Genomic DNA, 21,037 nt, shown 5'->3' on the forward strand with positions numbered 1-21,037 from the left:
AGGAAAATAAGGCAGCAAAATTCTTTTAGGAGATTCCCCAAGGGTCAGTACCTGTAGATCACTTCTCTGGAACTGTTCACTTTCTCTAAAGACTCCTCTTCTCTTCTGCCTGAGGAAAAACATCTGGCTGTATCCTTCTAGGAACAGGGCAGAGGAAGGGAATGGGAAAACCCCACTAGTAAGAATATAGACTTAACTCTCTTATAAGTCTCATTTTTACTCACGACTGCCCTGTGCTATGTCTGGAATCCCAATATCTAGATTTGTCCAGTCCTAATGTGCTTCTGATGAGCTGGGGCAAGCATCGTGCTTAATGAATTAACTTCTCTTTTACGTTTCTAAAATGATACTAATTATGTACCATTCTTGGGAGAAGTCACTCAACTGGGGTTTTTTTTTTTTTTGCAATCTGTGGTTCAGATGAACTACAATCTCAGTGGTCCAATTTCTCCAGAAAATAACCCCCTAGTATCTCCAGGTTGTGGGAGTAGAAGTCGAATCACCAGATGCACAGGTCTTACGAGTCTCTCCAGGGACATTTGGCAATGCCTTTTTAGTTGGAGATGTTTTTGGTTGTCACACTCAAGGGCTACCTGCATCTAGTGGGTAGAGGCCAGGAATGCTACTAAACGTCTTACGATACACAAGACAGCCCCCCCTAAAACAAAATCATCCAGCTCAAAATGTCAAATGTCAAGGTTGAGAGACCATGAACTAGACTAATTTTTAATTTTCAGCCCCATGACTATGTTCTAGGGTACGTGGTGCCTCCAAATCCTGAGCCTGTCCAAGGTTCTGCTGATCACTCACTCACTTCCTTTTAATATTCCCTTCGGCAGACTTTTAGGGTACAGGGTTTCTCTGTTGAGTTTGCTGCTACTATTCCATCCACTTGTCATCTTCCAAAAATTTGTTGACATCTCTAATGTTATCTCTTCTTCTGTTTATACCTTTTTTGTTTTTAAATTTTCATTTTAGTGGAGGGATTTGGGAAGGAGTGGAAATAGACATGTATGTTCATGTAAGCTACCGTGTTTAACTAGACTGGCATTTATTAATATAAAGTCTAAGCCAAGAAAGAAGTTATTTTATCAACAAACCTTATTTAAGAGAAAAGTTTTCAGAATTTATAAAGTACAAGTTTTTATTTTAAATCATAATTTGATATAAGTTACATAGAAAATTCACTTACCAAGATCAGAACGAGTGTTTGTGAACAATTCCGCGGGACAAAAACCACAGAGATAATATTTACAAACCTAGTGAAGAAAAACAAAGGTACTTAAATTTTTTAAGTTGTTCGGTTTTAAAACTATATTGGAAAAGGGTACGAAATAACTATTTTCTCATTTTTTAACCTTCATCTTTCAACCAAATAAGTATAAGAACAGGTTCGTTTGTTAAGCCATATTAGTTTTTAAATTCATGACTTTCCAACTCCCAGATTTCACTAAAAAATGTCAGGATGGACGAAGAGTCACCAGAATTTCCTACTATCTACCTTTTTTTGTTTAATGTTTATTTTTTTTTTTATTTTTATTTTTTTTTTTAAATTTTTTTTTAACGTTTTTTATTTATTTTTGAGACAGAGAGAGACAGAGCATGAACGGGGGAGGAGCAGAGAGAGAGGGAGACACAGAATCGGAAGCAGGCTCCAGGCTCCGAGCCATCAGCCCAGAGCCCGACGCGGGGCTCGAACTCACGGACCGCGAGATCGTGACCTGAGCTGAAGTCGGCCGCTTAACCGACTGAGCCACCCAGGCGCCCCATAATGTTTATTTATTTTTGAGAGAGAGAGAGAGAGAGAGAGAGAGAAGGGAGGAGGGGGCCGAAAGAGAGGGAAACACAGAATCCGAAGCTGGCTCCAGGCTCTGAGCTGTCAGCAAGAGCCCGACACGGAGCTCGAACCCCTGAACCAGGAGATCATGACCTGAGCCAAAGTCGGATGCTTAGCCGACTCAGCCATCCAGGTGCCCCTCCTACGATCTACTTTTAATCACCACTCTCCTCACAAAGCAACAAATATGGGAAAGATATCCACAAGGGAAAATTTTAACTTTATTGAAAACAAAAAAAACCCCTACACTGTTATCATCGTTCTAACTCTGTTAAAGACCAGAACCAATTTACAGATTAGAATTTGGAAATCACTGTCTAAATTACAAATAACATTCATATAAAGCAATCTGGGTGGGTATTTTCCTTTAAGAGATCCTGTAACAAGCCCTGAAACGCCCTGGATATTTTCACACACGAGCACTTCACTAAGCGACTCCTCATGGGCTCCTACAGTATAAGCAAAGACTATTAACACGAAACTGACTTTTAATTCTCTCCATTAGTACTTACTCTTAACTCCTTCAGATATATTCCAAGACTGCCCTAGCTGATTATTTAATTGTATACACTGCAAACCAAAAGCTAAAAACTGTTAAGCAAAATTCCAAAATATCTCCTTCTTTCTTATACTACTCCATTGTTATTAGGTAATCAATGTGCAACACTGAAAGGTATGAAAAGAAAAGGTCTGTTAAATTTAAGAGAATTCTTTGTAAATACATAGGACTGGATGTTAAATTTGAAATCGAGGGGTGCCTGGCTGGCTCAGTCAGAACAGCATCTGACTCAGTCTCGGCTGTGAGTTGGAGCCCCACGTTGAGTATACAGATTACTTAAATAAAACTTTAAAAATCAATCAATTGGGGCACCTAGGTCGCTCAAATCAGTTAAGTGTCCAACTTCAGCTCAGGTCACCATCTCACGGTTTATGCGCATCGGGGTCTGTGCTGATAGAGCGGAGCCAGCTTCTGTCTCCCACTCTCTGCCCTTGTCCCCACTGCTCTCACTCACTCTCGAAATAAATAAAAATAAACCTAAACACACACACACACACACACACACACACACACACAAACACAAAAGGAATAAACAGCTCTATGGTCCCTCTCCTGACTCTAAAATACAAGTAAACATAAACTTTTTTCTAGACAGGAAATCATACAATTCTTTTTGGTAATGAAATATCAATATAGTACTTACTGAATCTTAGTTTTAATATTTTTCACTGAAATCAAAAGGACCCAGATCTGACTTTGGGCTTTACCTGTGGCTTACCTTTTCTGTAAAACTGGTGATTACTACTAAGCTTCAACGTTTGTCATAAACTGATATATGTTGTTTTTTAAAACTAAAATATTTCTAGCTTACCATAAACCCTAAGTTTCATTTATACAAATAAGACTTTCTCAAAAATAGTAGATTCTTGGGTGCCTGGTCAGTGGAGCATGTGACTCCTGATCTTGAGACCATGAGTTCAGGCCCCACATTAAAAAGAAATTAAAAATAATAAATAAATGTAGATTCTAAGTGGCCAAAACTCTAAGTCTAAATGTTCTATGAGACATAGAAGTTTTTACATAAAACTTCAATAAAGTATTTTCAATTAAATAAACACATCCTCAAATTTAATTAAGTACTGCATGGGATTTTAATTTAAAGTGGCAGTTAGAGGGCCCTAAAGAAATTGGATCCCAAAGATTACAGGTGGGCATTTTTGAAATATGTCCACATTCAAGTGGAGATCAAAGAAGCCCAACAGAAGGAACTCCGGACAGTGAATTTGGATTGAACAAAAAAGTTCTTTTTCTAAGTTTTTTTTGAAGATAATGATTCTGACTTTGGAGGAACTATGGTGATTGGCAGTGGAAGGAATCACATGTAAAATTCATTAAATAAAAACTTATTGAGGGGTGCCTGGATGGCTCAGTCGGTTAAGCGTCCAACTTTAGCTCAGGTCATGATCTCATGGTTCGTGAGTTCAAGCACCATGTGGGCTCTGTGTTGACAGCTCAGAACCTGGAGCCTGCTTCAGATTCTGTCTCCTTCTCTCTCTACCCCTTCCCCACTCGTACTCTTAAAAATAAATGAACATTAAAAAACAAAACAAAAAAACCAGGGCGCCTGGGTGGCTCAGTCGGTTAAGCGCCTGACTTCAGCTCAGGTCATGATCTCACAGTCTGTGGGTTCCAGCCCCACGTCAGGCTCTGTGCTGACAGCTCGGAGCCTGGAACCTGCTTCAGATTCCGTGTCTCCCTCTCTCCCTGCCTCTCTCCTTCTCATGCTCTGGCTCTGTCTCTCTCAAAAATAAACAAACAAAAAAACCTTATTGACTTTAAAGTTAAGTTAAATAAATAAGCAAGTAAGCAAACAAATAAATAAAGTGCCATTCAGGGGCACCTGGCTGGCTCAGTCGATCTGTGGAACATGTGACTCTTAATCTCAGGGTTTTGAGTTTGAGCCCCACATTGAGTGTGAAGACTACCTAAAGGAATTTTTTTTAAAAACCCTTAAAAACTAAAGTCAAAGGGGCATCTCAGTGGGTTAAGCAACCACCTTTGGTTCAGGTCATGATCTCATGGTTTGTGAGTTTAAGCCCCACATTGGGCTCTCTGCTCTCAGCATGGAGTCCACTTCAGATCCTCTGTCCCTCTCTCTGTCTCTCTCAAAAAATAAACAAAGTGGCATTTAATTTTAGATGACATTTTAATTTTAAAAAGTAGAAAGTGACACTTCAATAATAATTTAAGACTATGTGCTAAAAACAATGCTAGAAATCCAAGAATGAATTAAGTCCTACTCTTCAGGAAGATCAGTCTCATAGAAGACCGTCAAAAACAAAATATAGAGTGTACTAGAATATACATGCAACACCAGACACAGAAGTGAATTTAGTCAGGACTGTCAGGTCATCACAGGTGGTGAAGCTTGAACTGGTTCTTAAGTTCAGAAGGAGAAAGACTGTAAGGCATTCTAGGCATAAGGAAAACAATATGTGAAAAAAGATTATGATAGTATGAAATGGGGAAGTGTAAACAGGTATGCTTGGAGAGACAACACAGTGTGGAGCTTGAATCTTGGCTCACACTTATCCATTGTGAACTATAGACTAACTCTTGGTTTCCTCATCTAAAAAAAGTAGACAACACTGTTTCATAGCGAGATTATAATATTTAAATTATATGTTTGTTACATGAGGAGAGGGGACAAATTAGTCTGATTTTTACCATACTGTTTTTTTTTTAATGGTTTTAGACACTATGGACACCAAGTAAGACATGCCTACCAGTGGGCTAACCAGGTGCTACCTAGAATTTAGTCCAATCACCCCATTTAAGAGATCAACCACATGACCTGCCCTAAAAGCACCTCGCTATTTACAAAATCCAGATTAGAAGCCACTTTCCTGGGGTGCCTGGGTGGCTCAGTCAGTTGAGCGGCCGACTTCGGCTCAGGTCATGATCTCGCGGTCCGTGGGTTCGAGCCCCGCGTCGGGCTCTGGGCTGACAGCTCGGAGCCTGGAGCCTGTTTCGGATTCTGTGTCGCCCTCTCTCTGACCCTCCCCCGTTCATGCTCTGTCTCTCCCTGTCTCAAAAATAAACGTTAAAAAAAAAATTTTTTTTTTTTAAAAAGAAGCCACTTTCCTAATCCAGTTCTATGTGCTCTTTTCCACTCTTCAATTCTCCTTAAGATACCGCTGTAACATGACTGGTACATCAAAATATGTTACTCTAGGGGAACCTGGGTGGCTCAGTTGGTTAAGCATCCATCCACAAGACTCTTGATTTCGGCTCTGGTCATGACTTCATGATAGCATGGAGCCTGCTTGGGATTTTCTCTCTCTACTCCTCCCTCCTCGCTCACGGGCTTGCACGCGCTCTTGGCTCTCTCAAAATAAATACACTTAAAAAAATGTTATTCTACCCATTAAACTCTAGCTACTTAGACTGCTTCTTTTCTTTTCCAGGAAGAGAGTGAGAGCACACACAAGTGGGGGAGAGAAGTGGGGGAGAGGGGTACAGAGGGAGAAAGAATCTCAAGCAAGCTCCAAGCACAGCGCAGAGACTGCTTGGGATTCTCTCTCCCTCTCTGCCCCTCCACTGCTCTCTCTCTCTAATAAAGAAAAAAAAGTTGGACCCTCAACTGACTGAGCCACTCAGATGCCTCCAGACTGGTTCTTTTAAACTCTCCCCAGGGACTAAGGATCTTTAACTAAAAATACTAACAGTCTTTTATTCAGCAAATGTTTACTAAATGTGCATCATGGAGCTAACAATCTGATAACCAAAGGTGGGACAGGGAGGCACCAAGGGAGTGGGGTGACCAGGATTCTTGTGATTTATCTTCTTGATAAATCTAAGGCAACACCACTGACCAGAAGAGTTCAATCTCAATAGCATCCTTTAGTGAATTCATTAGCAGTCAAGAGAAAGCAGAAATAATAATCAATCTTGGAAATCTGACTAGAAAATCTGAAACGCAAATTCCCATATTAAACAAAGTCAAATTGTCAAAAATTAAAACAATATCTGGCATTAGACACAGTGCTGTGACAAGGATACTCCAAACATACTAGAGGGCTGTGGGACAATTTGGCAGCGTCCATCAAAATGTAAAACGTGCGTTTACTTTAGCCATGACCTTTCTAGGAACCCATCCTACAAGTGACTCAGCTATATGTACTAGAATGTTCTCTGCAGCTTAGTAATGGGAAAAGAATTAGACTTAATCTACATACCCACCAGAGAACAAAAAGTTAAAAATTAAGGTAGATTTTTTTCTTAAAGATTTTATTTTTAAGTAATCTCTACACCCAATGTGGGGCTTGAACTCACAACCCTGAGATCAAGAGTCACATGCTCTACCAACTGAGCCAGCCAGGTGCCCCAATTAAGGTAGATTTTTATGTACGAACAAGGAAAGATGCCACAATGGAAATTAAAACTGTTAAATATATAATTAATTATATATTACATATTATTACGTTAAGCTACCTGTAACTTTCACTTACATATGTACACGTCTATAAACGTAATTACATGTTATGTAATATTACATTAAGCTATCTGTAACTTTCACTTACATATGTGTATACATCTGTAAATTATCAGGAAAGGCACAGAAACATACACACCAATTTTTCAAGTTTTTCAGAGGGATTTGGCAATGGGGAGGGGAGGCAAGGACAGGCTTTCACTATTTCTAAGTTAAATTTTAATTTTTTACAGCAAGCATGTTTACTTTGGTAAAAAATAATTTTAATGGTGCTAAGTTCAGAGGGAAAACTTGAAATAATAAAATCAACTCCCAATTATTAATGGAATCAGTATTTAAATGAGATTATTTAGTATAAAGAACACTTACACATGTTAGGAAACTGAAGTATAAATATCTAACTCAAACTATGCTAAGACTTACACCTTAACAAAAACAGTCCTATTTTTTTTAGCATTCATTTCTTCAAGGCACAATCAATTCTGGTCATTTATTTAGACCACTTCTAATCACAAAAGTATGTTAAGAATACCTTATTTTTTGTCTTTCTATACCCACTTGAATCAAACAATATTAATTCTCCCTTGAGCTAATCAAATATTTTCAATGCTGTCTGCATTATTTTTGTTAAACTGCTTTCCCCAAGTCAGTTGAATCCCTAGTTGTTTCTCACCCCAACAGGCCATCTAGTTATAATTTACAGACAGTGAAGCCTTCAAATCATTAAAGCACATGTAAATGTCTTTACAGGGGCGTGTGGGTGGCTCAGGTGGTTAAGTGGCCGGTCTCTTGGTTTCCCCTCAGGTCATGAACTCACCATTCTTGGGATCCAGCAAGGACAGCATGGAGCCTGCTTAGGATTCGCTTTCTCCCTCTCTTTCTGACCCTCCCTCATTTGTGTGTGTGTTTCCTCTCAAAATAAAAATAAACTTTAAATGTCTTTACAGACACCTACAAACATAGGTCTCCAGCTAAAATCCTATGAATGTCTTAAAAGAGTTTCTTTGGTATTGTAAGTTATTAACAGCCTTGGACACATCTTTGGTTCCACGAGATAACAAGTTCCATTTTATAAGCAAATTCTAAAGAGAATGAATTTATTCAATTTCTATTTCTGGTCATCTAAATACTGGCATTTAAAATTCATCATGTTGGCAACAGTCAATCTGATATTCCATCTACTGCTTAAAGCCTTTGTTCCCCAATGTAATTCAGTCCCAACTTTTAACAAGGCTTACAAAAATCATTCAAAACCAGATTTCTGCCCATCTATCCACATCCCCTTCTCCAACAAAAGCAACAAGGCCTCCAGCACTATTCACAATTTCTCAAGCCTAAGATCTTCTCCAGCTCCTAGTAACAGGTCTTCTCTCCCACTCCCTGAGGCTAATTAATTCCCAGTATTTAAGAGCCACTTTTAGATGCCTTTCCCAACCACCCCAGTCTAGGTTATTAGATGCCCCTCTGATGTGTGCTTTTCAAGACGCTATATGTGTTCTATTGTGGCACTTACCACATGTTACAAAAGCACATTTACTCTTTTATATCTGTCACCAGACTGATGGTTCTCTCAGGCCAAGTGCCCTATCTCTACTATTACGGTTCTGTTCTATATTTTTGTTGAATAAATGAAAACAGAAAATATGCCCAGCTTACACCTAAGAAATGAGAAAATTAAACATATTTCATAAAACAATGAAGCACTATTATTACTAACTTAAGCTGTCTCCCCCTGTGAAATCAATTCTAATGATACATACGCACATTTTCCCTGAAGCAATCAAACAAATATTAAAGAAATACCTAACATTTTTAGTGTGATAACAGTAGTGTGGTTATGTTCTCTTGAAGTCCTTACATTGTAGAGATATATAATGATGTCTTTAAAGCTTAAATGAGAGAACTGCTTCAAAATAAAAGGCAGAGAATATAGCAACTATAATACTGCCAATAATAAACGCATTAATGTGGCATTGGGCATAGGTACACAATTTATTATAGTATTTACTTCTGTATATGTTTTGGGAAACTGCAAACAACAGTTATGTACATACACAACACATAGACTGCTGCCAATTTGGAGAAGCCCAACACTTATGTACAGGAAGACAGGAAATGCCTGCATTTCTGACAAAACGAACACTTTGTAACTGAACGAAAACTATCCAGTAAAATGCTTACATTAGATGTCATGAGCTATAATGACTAATTTTTGTTGTCAAAGTTCACAGGTAAACATGTGGACAGGATTTTCTTTTTCAAACAGCTTTCAGTGTCAACGACAGTATCTGTTAACATTCTGAAGATTTTAGAAAAGAACATTTAGTTCAACTCCCTCCATAAATTATTAAACCCCCACTGAGCAGGAGGCATACTTGAATTTGATAAATGATGAAAGAAATCTCACTTTTTTTTGAGAGTATGCGTGTGCACAAGTGGGGGGGAGGGGGAGAGGGAGGGAGAAGGGGAGAAAGACACTCTCAAGCAGGCTCCTCGCAGGCCTCAATGCGGGGCTCCAACTCACAAACTGTGAGATCATGACCTGAGTCAAAGTCGACACCTAACTGAGTGAGCCACCCAGGCGCCCCAAGAAATCTCATTTTAGAGTTAAGCCAACAGTTAAATATTTCACTTCCGTATTGAGATCTACAATGTAAAAACCTCAATTTGAACTACAAAGTTCCTGTTATATCATATAAGAGATACTGAAAACTCTAGACCAAACCTTAACACATCCCCTACAATCTGAGCTATTCAGATAATTAGAAAGCTATTAACGCCTTCTCTGACAAACACTGAAATCTTCCCATGTGGACACCCACTGAAAGATGCTCACACTAGGCAGTTAAAATCGTATGCTTTCCTCATTACTGCAGTTGTTTAGAATTAACAGAACTGCTTAATGCAAAAATACTAATAACCTCAAGGAAATGTAAAATATTAATAAGCGAGGTAGCAGGATTATGAATGAATCCTTGGAATGGTATTAAAGCTGATTTGACTGTAGCTGAAAACTACTTTCAGACCCAGAGGTAACAATCAACAAAGAAGGTGGAAATGCCTGTAAAACTCCAGTAAAGCACTTTCCAAGATTCAATCAGGATAGTGGTTACATAGACACCATAACAAAGGAAAGGTTGATAATTTGCATCACAGATATGCATCCTTCACTTAAAAAGGAGCTTCAAGTGCTACTAAGTCACAATTAAAAACCCAGGACTAATCAAGTGGGTCAGGAAGCTACTGTAGTTCACAAGCTTCAGAATGCATAAGGCCATTTAAAGAAAATCCAGATTTCCAAGGTTTTCCCTCAGGGCTACAAAATCAGTATCTCTCCAGGGTGAGGTACAGAAATCTGCATTTAAAACAAATTCCACAGGTCAGTCAGATACAGACATCCAACAACTATTTTTTTAACCACTAAGGTAAAGTTTCTATTTCAGTTGTTAAACAAAAGGACCCCACCCAGATGAAACAGCTTTTCCCATCTAGTGCAAATGTAGCAAAGAAAAATTTCCAGATAGAATGGGAATGTAAAAATATTTTGAAATATCAGGTTGCAGTATCCTGAAACCTGGGGTTGTCCATTTTCACAGGATTTTACCACTAACAACCAACAGCATAAGAATATGCAAATGACCCGGAAGTGATGCCACGAGCTTCCAGAGCTTTATTATACCCCAGAGTAATTGAGTCTTATTTAGAAGAGGCCATGTGCTTTGTTCCAGGTCAACACCAACATTCTCCCAGCAGACATAAATCTGAAATACCAGTAATTGGCTTTTCAAATCCCTTGATCGAGAATAAAGTGCAACCTGTCATTAAAGGCATAAATACCTTGGTGACAAGCACTAAGAGTTTAAATCAACAAGAAGCACTAAAAGTGAAAGATCATAGCTGAGATGACAAAACCTAAGTGGCTATTCTGAGAGCCTCATTGCTAACTAAAAGCAATGCTCAATAAAATACAACAGGAAAACAAAGTTTCTTCACAACACGTGTTCAAAACCAAGGAGGCGTAGACATTAGACTGCTCTAGTTGTTGAGCAGGCAATCAAAAGCAATTTTCTCTTTAATCCAAAATAATGTCCAAAATGTCCTATTTGCACATCAGCTAAATTGTAATTTTGTTTTGTTTTGCAAAGCAAGATAAAAGATTCCCAAGTAGTAAAGAAAAAATGACTTCACTGTGACAAACAGATGCCTAGAAAGAGGTTCAAAACAATCCACAAAGTTACTCAGCTTCCTATTTTAACATGCAGAGAAAAAACCCAAATATAAGAATGAACGAAAGAAAGAGAAAGAAAGAAAGAAAGAAAGAAAGAAAGAAAGAAAAGCTTTTAAAAAGCTTCACCTCTGCTAAATTCAATGACAGATGCATGAATTTGACCCCACACAATAAATTCTACTGTAACACTTCCTATTACTTTGGAATCAGGCAACACCTCAATACATCTTTAGCCACTTATTTTTTAAGATCCTGAAAGGATTCACCTAGCACCAACTTGTTTTCCTGCATCACAAAAAAGAAATTTTACTAAAGCCTACATTAAAAAAAAAAAAAAGAGTAAGCAACTTTTTAAAACAGCTTAATTGTTCAACTACACTTCATATTTTGACTAGCAACCGCCTTTAAATTACCACGTTGTTTGGTTATAACCGCGAGCTAAGTAAAATTAAAATCTACACCTGCTCTTCAGGTTAAGACCCAACATAAAACATTACACTGCATGTTCAAAACACTTGAAATAGACTGGTTATCTGCAGAGAGTCAGTTTCATAGAATCGTGGAAAGTGAACACAACTACAAAGATTAGGTTCAGTTTCGCCACTTAACTTGCCAAGAGACCTTGGGTAACCTCTCAAGACTCACCTGTGAAAATGGGATTATAATATTTACCCCTACTCATAAGGTTAAAATGACCAAAGGAGTTTTTATTCAAGTATAATTAACAGTGTTTTATTAGGTTCAGGTGTACAATATAATGATTCAACAATTCTGTTTCTCAGGGCTCATCAAGATACGTGTACTCGTATCAAGTGAGTTTTACGTGAAAGAAAAAATCTTGACAACCATCTACATGAAGGGCTTACTAAAACGTACTGCTATCAAACAGTATCTGTTTATCATCATGGTAAACCCTACCAAGTTATGACCTCTTAAAATTTTATTTCCTCATATAAGCGTCGAAATTGAACTATTACTAAAGTAATAGAGTGCCACAGTTTTTACCACTAATCCTGGCCAGAAATTTCAGTCTAAATACGATGCTCAACCCAAATAACGGAAGAATGTGCCCTTTTCCCTATCTTATAATGAGGTGAAAACTCCGGAGCCTCTAGATGTAATAAAATCCTTTCCCGCGTTTCCCTGCCTCACTAAGGTGCTCTTCAATTCTGCCAAGGGCCCTCTTCGACTTCCTAGGTACTAAAACAACAACAACAAAAACAAATCATCCTTCATCCCCAGACCCGGGCGGGCTCCTCCCTCCCGCCACAGACTCACTCGTCCCTGGCGCGGCCCGCGCCCCAAATCGCGCCGCGGGCCGGAACGGCCCCGGCCCGCGCCGCTCCCCTCCCCCACGGCACCCGGGCACAGACCCAAGGCCCGCGGGACTTACGCTCTCGTGGTCCCACCGCACGTTGCTGCGCTTCTCGTCCGGGGCGAGGTTTCGGTCCCGGCCCATTAACTCATCCAACAACTGCGCGGCCGAAATCATGGTGCTTTTCTCGGGCGGCTGCTCCCACCAGCCCTGGCACCCGCTAAAGAAAACGCCGGCGACACAGTCGCCAATCCCTTCGGCCTGCTCGCAGGCCGAAAAGCCTCCTCTAAAGAGGAGCCGATAAGACAAAATGGCCGCCGCGCGGCCGCCCTCCCAGCATGCCGTGCGCGCGCGTGCGCCCGCGCGGATACGCCCAGGCCTAGGAGGTGTGGACGGGCCCGCTTCCGCCTGCCGGGGGGCGGAGCCTGCCAAGGCCTGGTCCGGACTCCGCCCCTGCCCCGTGGCACCGCCCCACTTCGCGCCTAGCGGAACCGAGGGTCACGCAGCTCCACAGCGCTTCACGCCTCCTTCCCTAGGCGGTCGTCTTCGCTGAGCTCCTTCGCAGGAAGCAATGGGAGGCTACGTGTTGAAACCTGGCCCCCGCTCTGAAATGGAGAAAGGGGCAGTGTCTCCCTTCGCACCACGCGGTGCGGTCTGTACCATCTTCCAGTGGAGGAAACTGAAGATCTGCACTCCGATTCCGTGTTCCGACTGCGGTGTTCCTAGTCACTGCGCTCGCTTCCTCTTCCACCTGGGGATCCTCCCACCCCGATTCCCCTGATCAGGCAGAGTGTGGAGATTCAGTCATGCACCTGATGACCTCCCAGTCGAATTTTTTAAAATTATTCATCTCTTCAACAACAGTATTTACCGTGTGCCAGGTAAGCTCTTGAAGCTTGAAGCTAAGCTCTGAACCTTTCAGACACAGTCCTTGCTCCCCCAGACCTTGAGGATTATTGAGGGAGACAGTCACTAAAGAAATAAAATGAAATCTGTCAATATAAATTGTGCTAAGTACTCCATCACAGTTAAGGGTATGGACTCTGAAGCCAGATCAACCTGATTTGGTAATCCCAGCTCTGCCACTCTGTGCCACCTTTTCCCCATCTGAAAAATGGGATGAATGATAGTGGTCCTGTTAAAAAAAAAAACAGGCCCCAAAATGGAGTCACTGTTGATAAACCCCACTAAGAATGTGTAACCTTTAGCCTCTCCCAGGAGTAGAATGTAAACGAACAGATCTGGAATTTCCTGATCTGCACTCCCCACCTTACTCTACTCTAGAGGAAGGTAACCTTGCCTGAAACAATCCACTCTTGACTTCCTTTTCATATCCTCCTTCTATTTATAAAATCCTTCCATTTTGTGCAGCTCAGAGCTCTTCCTGTCCGCTTGCTGGATGAGATGCTGCCCCATTCATGAATCTTTATCAAAAAAGCCAATTAGATCTTTAAGTTCACTTAGTTGAATATTGTGGGTTTTTTTTTAAGTTACCTACCCACAGTTTGTTCTCCTGAAAATTAAATTAATTGATACAATATAAGGCATGTAGAACAGGCCCAACACATTTTAAGTTTAATTAATCATTAGTTGATATGATGAGGGAGAAAAATCAGGGTTCTTGTAAAGAGTAAGAGAGAGGCTTCTCTGTGGAAATGACTTAAAACCTGAAAGATAAGGATCCAGCCAAGCAAAGTGAACGAACAAGAATTCAAGGCAGTGAGAGTAGCATTATGAAAGCATGTCATGAAACAATGTTCACATTATTTCAAATATACATAAAACTGATTCTAGGTATGCAGGGTGCCCATTAGGTGGCCTGAGGATGCCAAATATTTGAGACACTGCTTTTTGAAGTTTTTTTTAAATTTTATTTTCGAGAGAGAGGGAGAGAGCGCGAGCAGAGAGAGGGAGAGAGAATCTCAAGCAGGCTCAGAGCCTCCAGCAGGTAGCTCCCCCCGCCCCCCACCTCGGGGCTAAAACCTGGGAGGTCATGGCCTGAGGTGAAATCAAGAGCCAGATGCTTAACTGACTGAGGCACCCAGGGGCCCTGAGCCTACTTCTTAGGAAGAAAGAAAGAAAGAAAAAGAAAGAAAGAAAGAGAGAGAGAGAGAGAGGGAGGGAGGGAGGAAGGAAGGAAGAAAAGAAAGAGAAAGGAAGGAAGGAAGGAAAAGAAGAAAGAAAAAAGGAAAGGAAAAAGAGAAAGAGAAGAGGCTCAGCTTGCTTGGGATTCTCTCACCTCTCTCCTGCCCCACTGGAGCTCTCTCCCTCTCTCTCAAAAAACTTTAAGAAAAGAAAAAGAAAAAAAAAAAGTACCCATTGGATCTTACAGTTGGGAGCCAGATTGGAATGGATTGAAGAATGAAAGGGAAATTAGGAAGATAAATGATTGGACAACTCATTTAAAAAAAATTTTTTTTTTAACGTTTATTTTTGGGACAGGGAGAGACAGAGCATGAACAGGGGAGGGGCAGAGAGAGAGGGAGACACAGAATCGGAAGCAGGCTCCAGGCTCTGAGCCGTCAGCCCAGAGCCCGACGCAGGGCTCAAACTCACAGACTGAGATCGTGACCTGAGCTGAAGTCAGACGCTTAACCGACTGAGCCACACAGGCGCCCCTGGACAACTCATTTTAAGAAGGGAAGGGGTGAAATGGGGAGAGACCTGAAAGGAGCTATGGGCCAAGGGAGGCTTTTTTAAGATGGGAAATTAGAATATGTTTAATGTCAAAGCAAGAGGTGGAAGATAAAAGTTGTAAGTTCTTAAGGTGGCGCCTGGGTGGCTCAGTCTGACTTCGGCTCAGGTCAGGATCTCACGGTTTGTGGGTTTGTGCCCTGCGTCGGGCTGTCTGCTGTCAGCACAGAGCCCCGCTTCGGATCCTCTGTTCCCCTCTCCCTCTGCCCCTCCCCACTTGAGGTCTCTCTCTGTCTCTCTCAAAATAAATAAATAAACTTAAAAACAAAAACAAAAATGTGGTGGTGGAGCTCATCTCTGCTAGGTGGGATGCTGCCCAACTCATGAGTCATTTAATAAAGCCAATTAGATCTTTCAATTAAAGAGAAGATAATGGTGGTATAGGCTTCAGGACATATTTGTAGCTTATTGCCTTTGCTACAGGAAAGGACCTTTCTACACTGAAACAAGAAAAAAGACATCAGTTTGTAGATGTAGCAGTGAAATGAGAGAGTTCTCAGCTGCTGATGGCTACTCTTTGCTCAATGAAGCACTTTTTGAAGGTTCACCACTGCCACTACCACCAAAAGTGGGGACAGGGGGTAGTATAGATCTTGAACCACAAAGAGTTCTTATAAAACCTGAATGCAGGGGCGCCTGGGTGGCTCAGTCGGTTAAGCAACCGACTTTGGCTCAGGTCATGATCTCGCGGTTTGTGAGTTCGAACCCCACGTCTGGCTCTGTGCTGATGGCTCAGAGCCTAGAGCCTGCTTCAGATTTTGTGTCTCCCTCTCTCTCTGCCTCTACCCCCGCCCCCCACTGCTTGCGCTCTGTCTCAAAAATGAATAAACGTTACAAAAATAAAACCTGAATGCAAAGTTCCAGCTTCTGCTCACTAAAACTTTTAAATCGAATTCCCTCATTCATTCCACAAGCTTTACTGAAGCATGTGCTCTGTGCCAGGAACTGGATTAATGGCTGGGAATGCTGAGACAGTTGTAGAAAACCCTTTTCCCAGAAAGCTCCTGATCAGTGGAAGACCCCCCCCCCTCCAAAAGGAACAATAATTTGAAATGAAATGAAATGAAAATATTAAATGCGTTTGGATTTTATCCAGTCACACCCTCAGCAAGTCTTACACTACAACCCTGCTTTCCCTAGACTCTAAGGGCGGACACTTCCATGTGTATTACAAGTACAGATAATTGTTTCATTCATCTATCCTACAATAATTCAACCAGAACCAGCATCATCTGCTTCAGACTCTGCCAGGCAGCAGGGACTCAGAAATAAAAGTAGTCTATTAACATCACAATGCCCAGTTTACCGTTAGCTTCTACAGATTTTATGAATTGGTCATTTCCTAATGATGAGAAGGGAAACAATCTTAACAGCCAGTGGTCTCCAGACCCCATTCCATACATCCTACTAATGGAAAGTATTAATGGGCTGAATTGTGTCCCTTCCCCCCCCCTCCTTAAATTCATATGTTGAAGTTCTAATCTCCAATATCTCATAATGTGACTGTGTTTGGAGATGAACCTTTAGAGAGGTGATTAAGTTAATGGGGCGCCTGGGTGGTTCAGTCAGTTAAGCGTCTGGCTTTGGCTCAGGTCATGATCTCGTGGTTTGTGAGTTCGAGCCCCTCATTGGGTTCTGTGCTGATAGCTCAAAGCCTGAAGTCGTCTTCAGATTCTGTGTCTCCTTCTCTCTGCTTCTCCCCACCCCCCCTCTCAAAAATAAATAAACAAAAAATATATCAAAAAAGTAATAATAAAAAATAAAGAGGTGATTGAGTTCAAATGAGACTGTTGGGGAATGGACGGATGGGCAGTCTGATATAACTAGTGTCCTTATAAGAAGAGATTTGGACACACAAAGAAACCTTAGGGAGGCGCACACACAGAGGGAAGACGGCCATCTGCAAGCCAAGGACAGAGGCCTCAGGAGAAACCAAACCTGCTGACACCTTAATCTTGGACTTTTCACCTCCAGGACTATGAGAATAAATTCCTGTTGTTTAAACCACCCTAGGGGCGCCTGGGTGGCTCGGTCGGTTGAGCAACCGACTTCGGCTCAGGTCATGATCTCACGGTTTATGAGTTCGAGCCTTGCATCAGGCTCTGTGCTGACGGCTCGGAGCCTGGAGCCTGCTTCCGGTTCTGTGTCTCCCTCTCTCTCTGCCCCTCCCTCACTCATGCTCTGTCTCTCTCTGTCTGAGAAATAAATAAACATTAATAAATAAATAAACCACCCAATCTGTGGTATTTTGTGATGGCGGCCCTAGTGACCTCCTGTGGAAAGAAAACCAGTTATGACAGGTCTCCTAACTGCTTCCCAGTTTCCAGCGTGGCCCCCAGGCCCCTGGCCTCCACCTGCTTTGCTGCCCCAGTCACCTTAATAAATGTAAATCTGGTCCTGTCTCTTTCCTGTTCAAAACTCTTCAATGGCTCCCCATCACCCCCACTCAAAAAACCACAAGGTCACCCGTGATCTGACCTGCCTCTCTAACTTCATCTGCTACTGCTGGCCCACACCCTCCACACCCCAGCTTCCTACCACGTTATACTGTGTTCCACTGCTCCAGGCGGGGGATGCTCTTCCCTCCCTCCAGCAGTTACCGCCCATCTTTCTCAGGTCACAGCCCAAGCATCCCCAGCTCTGTGAATCCAACCTGGACCCTCATTCTTCACCTGCCACACACAACTGATCACCATCTTTTTTGTGCCACGATTTTACTGTACGTAAACCTGCACATTTTGAGGTTGGCCACACAATATGGCAAATCTGAATCTCCCTATAAAATCAATGAAAGTTCTTCTCAGTGGCAACACCATTTCTTACTTGTCCCTGTAATTCCCAGATTCCCACAGAGGATATAATCTGTAGGAAGTAGCTCCCGTTTACTTCTAACTCCATGATAGCCCAGCTGTCCTCCCTACCACTCGACTGCAAACTTCCTTCTCCAAGCTCTCCAGCAATCTCCTCGTGGCTGAATCTATTCCACACTTTTCAGTCCCTTCTTTCTTGCCCTATCTGCAGCACTTGGCCCTGTGGGTCCTTCTCTTTTCTCCAAATTTTCCCATTCCTTTGCTTTTTCCTCTTCTTCATCTCATTTGTGGATTCTCTTCTGCCCATCATTAAAATGTCGAGTGTTCTTTGGGGTTCTGTCTTTGTCTACTCAGCACACTCTGTTGGGGCTATCTCTTCCTTTTCCATGATTTCGGTCAGCACCTTGTACTGGTGGCTACCAAATCCAAATCACCAGCCCAGAACTCCTTTATAAAAAAAAAAAAAAAATTTAATGTTTATTTATTTTGAGAGAGAGAGGCAGAGACAGAGTGTGAGCAGCGGAGGGGCAGAGAGAAAGGGAGACACAGAACCTGAAACAGGCTCCAGGCTCCAAGCTGTCAGCACAGGGCCTGACACGGGGCTCAAACTCACCAGTTGTGAGATCGTGCATGACCTGAGCCGAAGTCGGATATTTAACCGACTGAGTCACCCAGGTTGCCCCTAGAACTCCTTTCTAAATGTCACACTGTCACAGCCCTATACACAACTCCTTATGGGTAACCATTTAAATGAAAGTCGGGCACCTGCGTGGCTCTGTCCGTTAAGCATCTTGATCTCAACCCAGGTCATGGTCTCAAGGTTCTTGAGATTGAACCCCAAGTCGAGCTTTGTGCTGACAGTGCAGAAGCTGCTTGGGATTCTCTCCCTCTCTGTCTGCCCCTCCCCTGCTCATGCTCTCTCTCTCTCTCTCTCTAAAGAAAAAAAGAAAATCAAAAAAGAAAGCACAGGTTCTGGAGTCAAACTGCTTGAGTTCAAAGCCTTGCCCTATCACTAAGCTGTATCATGTTGGGCAAGTTACTTACCTCTCTGTGCATCAGAGAATTATGATGGATCTACCTTTATGGGGTTGTTGTGAGAATTAACTGGGATAATCCACGTACAGCACTTAGGGTAGTACCTGGCAATAAGTAAATGTTGGTAGAAGCAGTAATTAAAGGTCTTCAGAAAGCTCAACTCAGGAGATTCAAAAGTGAATTCATCATACCTAAAACCCTTTCTTCCTTCTTTGACTCAAATCTCGGTAAATGGCACCATAATCTCCCCAACCAGAAACCTGGGTTTTATCCTTGTTTCCTGACCACCACTGCCCTCCCATTCTATCAGGGGCTCTTCCTTGACTCAACCTTGTCATAACCTACCTATGATCGACTGATCAGCCCCATTTGCAGATGCAGAATTTGAGGCACAGAAAGGATAAGTAACTCATCTAAGATTATACGAGTGGCAAAAGCTCAGATGCAAATACATGCAGGCTGGTTTTAATCTCCCCACTCAACAAACACTGCACCATATGCCATACTGTTTCTATTGTAATACCTCTCGCATTCTATTGTTTGCCTTGTCTCCCCTGCTAGACTGTTCTTTGAAACCAGGGACTCTTAATTTGTTTGCAGCAATACCTTCAGTGACTAGAATAGTTCCTGGCAAAGAATGCATGCTTACTATACCCGGTGAGTTAGAGACGAGACAAAGTATAAACAAATGGAAGTAAAAGAATAGCCATCAGGTTGCATTCAGTTGTGGCCAGGGTTAAAGGTTTTGTTTGTGGAGAAAGTTTTTTTTTTTTTTTTTTTTTTTAAGTTTATTTATTTATTTTGAGAGAGCGCAAGAGGAGTAGAGGCAGAGAGAGGGAGAGAATCCCAGGCAGGCTCCATGCTGTCCGTGCAGAGCCCAACTCGGTGTTCGACCCCATAAACCGTGAGATCGTGACCTGAGCCGAAAACAAGAGTCGGATGCTTAGGGGGGCCTGGGTGGCCCAGTCGGTTGGGCATTCGGCTTCGGCTCGGGTCATGATCTCATGGCTTGGGAGTTCAAGCCCAGCATCAAGCCTGCTTCGGATTCTGTGTCCCTCTCTCGCTCTGCCCCTCCCCCACTCATGCTTTGTCTCTCTCAAAAATAAACATTAAAAAAAAAAGTTTTTTTTAAGAGTCAGATGCTTAACTGACTGAGCCACGCAAGCACCCCAAGTTTGTTTTTTTTTTTTTTTAATATGTGAGGATAACAAGGAGCAGATTGGAGTCAAAGATAAGCAAAGGTTGAGTTTAAGAAGATATTATCTACTGATTTAACGGTTATTGTAGGGCACGTGCTCTAATCCTCTTAAGGAAGGATTCACAGACTTTGTCGTGCAGTCACTACCAATTTTTTAAAACTGCTTTTTAATTATTTATTTTTAAATTTACATCCAAGTTAGTTAGCATGTAGTGCAACAATGATTTCAGGAGTACATTCCTTAATGCCACTTACCCATTTAGGTCATTTCCCCCCCCCCCCCCCCCAACCCCTCCAGTAACCCTCTGTTTTAAAACTGCTTTTTTTTTAAAAAAAAAAGGATGCTACCTACTCCCCTGTCATTCAAATTATGTTAAAGGACCCACTTCCACTGCTGTGCACGTCAGCATCAGATGGAGCATCATGCTGGATCTGAGAATTAAAATTTAAATTGGGGGACAAATAAAAATGTAAGCTCAAGCTGAGTTCCAATTTGCCTTGGGGTCAATTTAAGTGCGCAGTCAGTTTATATTCAGCACCACCTGGTGTGCACTGAGCCCAGTGTGAATTACTGTGTCATAATAAACAAACCTGGGTCTTCCTTAAACAGCAGCAAGAAAAATGCTTGGCTGTGCAGACCCTGGGCAGTCCCAAGAAAGGGAAATGAAAACTCCATGGCTAAAGTTATCCCTTCCTATTTCTCTCCTCTCTTTGTTCAGGTCTTCCTCCTTTCCATCACAGGGTTATTTCCTTAACATACCCCGTCCGCATCTGCAAGGTTCCATCCTGTGCCACACTGGAAGATCTGTCTCTCCAAGACACCTGGGCTGGGCAAAACGATATTTTGGCTTTGTCCTACTAGGTGGTAAACCGGTGCCAAACCAGGCTCTGAGCCTCATGAGACTGATCAGGCAGGAGTCAGGCAA

At 41.9% G+C, this 21,037-nt stretch overlaps 1 protein-coding gene across 13 annotated transcripts in view; it reads right to left on the reverse strand.

The window, feature by feature from the left end:
* The window catches only part of LUC7L3 (LUC7 like 3 pre-mRNA splicing factor), a 31,401-nt gene extending 18,707 nt beyond the window's left edge, over positions 1 to 12,694 (reverse strand). For 7 of the 13 annotated variants that reach the window (XR_006196341.1, XR_006196344.1, XM_042914726.1 and 4 more), the window contains exons 1-2: positions 12,453 to 12,694; positions 1,193 to 1,259 (exon numbers count right to left, since the gene is read on the reverse strand). Coding sequence is in view for 7 of the 13 variants with exons in the window: in XM_042914726.1 (XP_042770660.1) it covers positions 1,193 to 1,259; positions 12,453 to 12,551 (166 nt within the window). In the remaining 6 variants the exon portion in view is untranslated. Of the gene's footprint in view, positions 1 to 51; positions 138 to 1,192; positions 1,266 to 9,012; positions 9,040 to 12,452 lie in introns of those variants that run through there. The other 6 variants (XR_006196343.1, XR_006196342.1, XM_042914730.1 and 3 more) reach the window with 4 other exon arrangements.
* Positions 12,695 to 21,037: the final 8,343 nt, after the last annotated feature.

Source organism: Panthera leo, chromosome E1 (genome assembly GCF_018350215.1).
Source record: "Panthera leo isolate Ple1 chromosome E1, P.leo_Ple1_pat1.1, whole genome shotgun sequence".
Taxonomy (NCBI): domain Eukaryota; kingdom Metazoa; phylum Chordata; class Mammalia; order Carnivora; family Felidae; genus Panthera; species Panthera leo.